The sequence below is a fragment of the Buceros rhinoceros genome, unplaced genomic scaffold, assembly GCF_000710305.1.
Source record: "Buceros rhinoceros silvestris isolate BGI_N320 unplaced genomic scaffold, ASM71030v1 scaffold35774, whole genome shotgun sequence".
Taxonomy (NCBI): domain Eukaryota; kingdom Metazoa; phylum Chordata; class Aves; order Bucerotiformes; family Bucerotidae; genus Buceros; species Buceros rhinoceros.
In genome coordinates, this window is record NW_010408302.1 from 34471 (window position 1) to 42271 (window position 7801).

General features: G+C 38.1%; 1 protein-coding gene across 1 annotated transcript in view; it reads right to left on the minus strand.

Moving 5' to 3' along the window:
• Positions 1 to 7801, minus strand: part of LOC104492286 (calcium-binding mitochondrial carrier protein Aralar1) — a 38564-nt gene that overhangs the window by 3306 nt on the left and 27457 nt on the right. The window contains exons 11-12 of the mRNA XM_010134822.1: positions 2869 to 3009; positions 808 to 946 (exon numbers count right to left, since the gene is read on the minus strand). Of these exons, the coding sequence (XP_010133124.1) occupies positions 808 to 946; positions 2869 to 3009 (280 nt within the window). The remainder of the gene's footprint in view (positions 1 to 807; positions 947 to 2868; positions 3010 to 7801) is intronic.

Sequence of the window (7801 nt, forward strand, 5' to 3'; positions counted from 1 at the left end):
CTCTTTACACACAGATGGCTTGTGGCCGACTGATGTGTATATCTAAGGATTCCTTGTGACTGTAACAAGCAACAAAAGTTCTGTTCAGCCCAATGATGTTTCTAAACTGTGCAGATTCCAACACTGAATTGTTCACGATTGAGAGGCTGCAGATACCTGGTTTTCACCCTAGTGACCTAATCCTTGGCAGTGCAGAATCTGGTCATCTGTATCCACATTTTTCAATATCCAGCACTACAGTTCTACCTCTAGTATTTTTATACCACCTGCCATTTAGTAGAAACAACTTTTTAATCACAGCTGCGTATTCTCTTTATACTAAACATTTCTGAGAAGCCTTAAAATATATTTCAGAATATGATACTTTAACTTCAGCTTCTTTACAAACTAATGCCCTATTTTTAGCAATTGCATTTGGATAAAGTTTCTCCTCAGTTATTCAGTAATCCAAAACTAGATAAGTCATTTTCTTCTTAGCTCTTATGATCTCTCATTTTATGTTCATCAAAGATTCAAATTAGCCTTCAACTCTGAGAGCAGAGTAACAAGTAAAGCCCCATTGAGACAGACAGATCAAATTTGACTACAAGTTGCTGAGCTGCATTACGCTGTTTATCCACATTATGCAAATGTAATTAGCTCTCATCAAAACTACGTCGCCTCCCACTAGGGATAACAGTGATCAAATTTAGATTAAATCAGATACAATGGTACAGTGCCCCTCCTTTATAGGGGGCTACTGAATGAATATTAAATATTACTCACCAAAGGAAAAAAATACTTCTAGAAAACATTCTGCAAAATTACCTGCAACGGCTCCAGCTGCAAGGAGATTAAGCCCTCCCACATGGCCATTTTCATCAGCAAGCATCAGTTTACTGTGAGCATAAACAGGAAAGTAGATTGCAGAAAAGGGAATGTCTCTGAGGAAACATGCTTTGGCACCCTGTCACACAGAAAAGACATAATAGAAATTAATTTTGTAAATAATGTTAAAATTTATATCCAGCGAGCAGCGTGAGCCCAGGAAGTACCAACTCTTTTGATCTGCCAGGTAAATAATAGAAAATAAAATGTCTCAAGAAGATGTAGGGTTGAACTTGAAAAAAGAATAAAGCACATTTAAAGTAAGTTTCTAGAAGGAGGAAGATTCAAGGTTCATGTCTAATTTTGCTAAGCAGTACATTGCATCAATCCTGACATCAGTAACTAGGATAAATTCCTTTTCTATACGATGTGTGCAAATGCAATGAAGGAGGTGACAAAAGTCTGCCCTTAACATCCTGCTAACAACCACCTGCAACCACAGAAACAGCAAGACAAGCCCTTGCATGCCATTTTTTCCAACACAAAAGCATTACTAAAATGTGAGTGAGGACTGTAAGACCTCATACTGATCTCCACTGATCGTTACCTGGTTGACTGAAGAAGCTGCACTGGAAGATTAGCCAAAAGACGAAAACCCCTCCAAAACGAGAGCTGTTTAGTCAGGGGAAGATAGGGGGAGACAAAACTAGTCGCCTAGGATAAGACTGCAAAGAATAGTTCCTGGCCAGAACCTAGAGTTAAAGAGGTCCTTAACAGAACTGCATGCTGTGAAAACAGAGCGCCACTCATAACATCTAATATTCTTCTTTTAGTAACTTCTGTCATCAGTCTGTTACCAACTAGAATAATTCCTTCTGTAAAAAGCTCAATAAGCTCTTGTATGTCAAGAAATCCATTTGCATACCCCGACAGTATGCACATTTCAAAAACACCACTCCTTGCCTAAATACCCAACTGGTATACTCCAAGCCAGAAGCCTCCACACCATGGACCCACCTGAGGCTGGTCACCCAGTAGTTACATAAGCAGACATTACACATTACAAACCCTACGTGGCATAAACGAAGACCTGATAAAGAGAAACTTGTTCCTTCAGTTATTTCCCCACAGATGCTTTATGCTCTAAAATGAGTTCTTACAGTCACTTGCATATGATAACACAATTCTGAAGAACAGCAGAATTTTTAGTAAGCTCAGTTGTTTAATTACTGCAAACAGAAATGATGATTTTGATCTTTAGGAAATAGAATGGTCATGAATCTCATCTGATGAATTCAAAGCAAAAGCTTCAGATCTAAAAGCGCCTTTGCACATTTTTACAGTATTATTGCAGGGATATGGACAAATCACATGAAACGATGTTTTGTAAGTGCACAGCTAATATAACTGCTGAATTTACCTATTACCCCTTGCACTGGCAAAAGATACAGGAAGAAATACTCTTCCTTTTTTAAAAAAAAACTAATAGCTTCTGCTCCATTACATCTGATCTGTAATGACAGCAGTAAGTATACCTGCAGGGAAGGAATCTGTTGACTGGCATTCTGCTGAAGCACAGTACAGTATGGGCTTTTTTTTTAGTGGAACTTGTTATTGACAAATCCCACCACTTAAAAATCTGAATCCTACTAAACACTACTGTTTCACTGCCATCAAATTATTAAGACAAAGAGAATATCCTGCTGCAGAGATACCAATAGAGATAACACAGATTAAAAATAAGTGTGAGAAAAACACGCAGGGAAAGGTGAAAAAACTTTTCACAAAACCCCACCAAATGAAATGATCAGTGGCAGAAGCCAGCAGGTCTGCAATACCAGACTCCCTGTAGCTTGGCATAAAAGCCCATTGGATAGAAAGGGGAAGTATTTTTTTGTATCCCACTGCCATTAATATAGAAGTGGGGTTTCTTCAGTTTTCCACTGTGGGGCTGCCCTGCAGGAAGAGATTGGTTTTAAATTCAAAAGATGTCTTTGTTTTTAGCAGGTTTGTTTCAACAAAGTAAAAGTTAAGCACAAAACATAAAGCAGAAATACAAACCTTATAAAGACCAAGAAGGCCTAAATCTTTTACAACAGAGAGGGCACTGACTCTGGGTCCTGTAGTAATTTCTCCTGCTACCTGCAGCCGAATTTTTACAATCTCCAGAGGATTAGTGAAGATCACCTGGGAAGCTCCTGCCTGCAAAACCACAGAAAAAGAAAGTAAATTGCATTATGAGAGCATGTGGCAACAAGTTGACTTTTGCAAGGTGCTAAGTGCCTTTACTTCTTACGGCACTGGCTGATATTTTATGTAAAAATATGAGAGATTTAATAAAGCACTTTTCTAGAACTTACAAGTCCCAAATCAGAAATCATCGGGTTGTACAAAGTATTTTTTTACATTTACATATTCACAGTCCACAGAGGTAGATTAATTCCATTTGTCTCTGCTTTTCTCCTTGATATCACTTTCTAGAAACCATGCCCATGTTCAAAAGTCTATCAGATACAACATGAAATACTGAACTAAAATAACTGTCAGATTTGTTCTACTAGAGCATCGAACATCTATAAAGAAGACCTTAAGTTTATTCAATAATAATCCATCAACAATGTGTAGACATGTTATTTGCATTTAGTGGTGATGCTGTTTAAAAGGTATATTTGCATTTAATGGTGTAATTTTAAATTATTAGAAAAGGTATTTGGAGTTTTGTTCAGCAGTCTGTTAATTGTCCTAAGGGGAAACAAAATATGAAATTGAAGTAGGAAGATTAACTTTTCAAAATACAACAGTAGATAGAAACTGGAGTAGTATCTGAGCTGAGCGCCACCGATCCTGCATGCAGGAAATACTCCATTAGCCGTGCTGAAGGACTGTCTTGCAAACTTCTAACAATGGTGTTGCAGAGCTGCTTCAGATTCTGCAGATTCTTACCTAAAGACTTTCAAAGAACTCCGTTTCAGATTTGAAAGAGATTCAATCTGACAGTTCAGTTTCAGAAGCATGTAAACCTATTTAAAATGACATGTTTTGATTTCTCCCTGGTTTAACGTAGGTACTACATGTGTGTGGTTCCTCACAAAACAGCTTAATTTTATTAAGCTTTCTTTTTCCCCTCTTCCTAAACCACCTTTTTGCATTTCAAAATGAAAACCACTTCCTTAAAATTTATGGCATATAACCACTTGAATACAGCCAACTTTAAAACACATTTCTTCCACAATTTAAAAGTTCCTCTTAATCCTGATTTATTCCTCAAACCCATCAAATTTTAGTGAAGAAAAAGATGCAGAACATCTGCAATTAAAGCTTTTTTCCATTTCTAAATTGCTCAGGAAATAAACTCTCTTTGTGATGCCGGGAGTGTCTGTGTGTGAAGAAAAAAATCAATAGTCTGCTACAGCACCTCCTGGACAGCATGTATGGTGTTCCCTGCTAATTGATTCAGAACTAATGAATGCTAATCCTTTCTGCCTGTAGCACAATCCTCCTCTCTCCAGCAGCAGGCAGAACAAACTTGAGATTAGCCCTGCAGCATGCCTTATAAATTGGTAACTTGATTTATTCTAGACTTGAGACAAAAGAGCATTGCAAACCTCAACAGCTCTTACTGAGGATGACCATGCACTTGGGTAGTGTCTACGGGACAGGGGGCACGAAGCACCAAAATCTTCACTGACCAAGCATCCAATATTTCACTGAACCTTTGCTGAGCATACTGCCATGCTTTTATTGCAAGTACCGTTTATTACTTCACTCAATACTGACAATTTAAAATCATCACTGTCATGGCTTTACTAAAGCACCTTTACCCAAACAGTGGGAGATCAACCCCTCTTTTGATTAATTATCTCCACTGTAGTAGTTACTGTCTTTGACACTTCCCACTCAAATAATCAGTCTAGGTTGTTAATCTTCATTTTGCTCCCTCAGTTATTCACCTCTCTAAAAAAAAAAACCAAAGCCTACATTTTTGCAGACATTTGTTGCAACCATCAAGAAGAACACTAAGACTCCCAGACCACCCAAACTGATCCCATCTTCTCTGTTCCTTGGACTATTTATTCAGTTACCTGACACCACTCGTGTCCAAAGCCATTCTTCAGACTCTCTTTACTTCTTGTCTTTTCTCTCCCATTTCATAGACACCTATGCATGCAAGATGAAACAGCTGTCCTGGCAGGCAAAGTTCCATTCTAAATAAAATTCATAAAATTTGTGTCTAGCAAGTTCTGTAAAACCAATTTTTTTGTTTGTATTGCATTAAACAGAAAACCAAGTTCAAATATTTTTTAGAAATCATTTTGGTGGATAAAAAGTTAAGCAGAATATTCTTACTACATAATACAACAGACCATCCAAAAAATTCAAATAACTTTAGACACTAAGCTAGAAATTCACTCCTCCTAGACAATTACCAGCTACCTGCCTATTAAATTAAGATTGCGTTATTTACACACGTATGTGAAATACCATGTTTTATTTTTAATGTTCTAAATTAGCATGTCCTGCAGAGCAGCCAAAATAACTCTTCCTATTTGCCTAACACCCACCACAGAAACACAAATAGGCCAGTTTGTATGCATTTCTATTTTCTACCCCAATTTCAACCTTCCCGCAGTTAATATTCTCCTCTGCTAGGTGCACAACTGCCTACCTTTCTGTTAAAATCAGCAACAGCCCTCTATACGCAATGTCACAAATTGTATATAGTTAATACAGAATTACATAGTATGACAATATTAGTATTAAAACACGACCTGATGATCGGGTTATTGGGCAAAATAAAATATAAGGAAAACCCTAATATATGCCTATATTGTCAGTAGAAAAACATTTGAAAAGCTCTTTGATTACATTAACACTTCGAACTTTGAGCATTTACAGTGTGGACAAACTTCTCCACGGGCAGCTTTCTCAAAAAGAGCGGCAGCGGTCAAGATAACCAGTTAAATACTCCCTATGAGCATTATGTACTTCTATCCAAGTCTTCACTTTTCACACTATTGTATCTGGAGCTCAGCAAACTTTTCTGCACAGCACTGATTTGATCCACGTGAAGAGGAGCACTGAATGCAGTGGAGTTGCACGAATGTGTGGGGTCCTCAGACACGTCACGAGTACAGGTAATATAAGCATTGACTTTAATACAGAACATGTAACACAAGGAAACTGACCTTTTCATTGTGGTTCGGGTTTTTTTTAATGAATGTGAGGGATTGTTTTTTGTTTGTTTTCAAGTAAATGGTTGCCTATCTATCTGAGCATGAATGTGTGAGGTGGAGAAGAGTGCTGCCTGGGGCGCAGAGGAAGAGCACTGCCCAGAAGAGGGTGCAGAGAATGGCACAAAGGATCCTCAAATAAAAATGAACTGGCAGAGTGCAGGCTTGCAATACAAATCTCCATGCTTCTGTCCAAGTCACTGGCAATCATCATCACTCTTTTTCAAAATATCTTACTTCAGCTGTCAGCTATGTATGTTAAATACACATGCACGTGTATATATGCGCAGAGGTATATATTGCAGTCCTTGAATTTCTATTTGGAGAAGGTGCACTACATCTAGTTTTTCCCCCCATGAAAACCTCCCTTCACACTTAAATTACAACAGACACTTTAAAAAAGGTTGACAAATTTGTTTCTGAATGGAGGTTATTCATACACATCAAAAATACCAGTAATAAAAGCTTCTACTTAACCTTAATGTCATGTAAAATAACTCTACAAGGAGCAAATAAAGGAACTAAATCTGACAGCAAAGGTTATAAGAGAAAAGATGTAGTTTGAGATCCCACAGCAAACGCCCCGTGACATGCCAAAGGCTGAAGGAAATACACAAATGACCCTGCAACATGAGACCTCTTGCCCTTTCCAATTCCACCCGAGAGGCATATGCTACTAAGGGGGAGAGGCCTATTTCAAGCCCTCCCTTCCTTCCTTTTTCAAGCCACTACATCTTGGACCACAACCATGTCCCAAAAAGCAGCTAAAATAAGATGTTACTTAAAACAGTCTAGTTTAAAAGCCTCAAAAGAACTTGCACTTCTTTCTCAAGTGCTATCATTGTTCATGCACCTACAGTAATCTTACTGTCTCTTTTACTATAGTCTGTGTAACTCTAAATGTCTGCAGTCAAGATCAAGACAAAGCAGTAAAGTTAATTCTGCTTCTCAAGTATATTAAAGGAAGTAGAGTATCTTCAAGATTTTGAAGTCCTGAGAGCTATAATTCTATATTTGTTTCTTAAATAAAACCAGTAACATTAAATTCTTTTTGAAAAAAATATTTGACTTATTCCTATTTGCCTTACAAGCCTATATATGTTTGTGTGTATGTATGTATAAATGCATATAAAAATTATTTTTACAAATATACCAAAGTATTTAGACTAAATTTTAATGCTTAATTATATAAGAGTTTTTAAATCGGTGACAAATTTGGACTTCTAGGTGTATGTATGTGCAAACACAAACACCCCCCACCCCTAATCATCAACAGATGCACTGCCTAGACCTCCAAGAAGGGTTCTTAGACCCCTTCTGTCTGGCACCCCACATCCTCTTACTCCCTGCAGTATGAAACAGAAATGTCTTTCTGATGGAACAGGATTCATCCAAAAAGCTAAGCACTATGCACACTGCGCTGACGGGAAGAATCCATTTCTTTCCTGTGTAACTCATTGGAATTTCATCTTAAAACCACAGCATCTTTGTCTCCTGTGAGAGTACTTATGGATCATTTACCCAGCATTAGATGTCTCCTTCAACATCACTTCCCAGCTGAGGACTAACAGTTGCCCTTCAGCACCCTGCCCTTCCATGCGTCACGCGTGAAAGTTCCTTTGAGAAGCACTGTCCATATCAGGTATGGGCTCTCTGCTTCCCCAGCTGCTGTCAGGATACAGGAAAGCATTGCCAAAGCCTCACTCAGTCCCCCTGCGACTCAAAGCTAATGGTAGCTGAAAACTCCAAAGGCAGGAATGCAG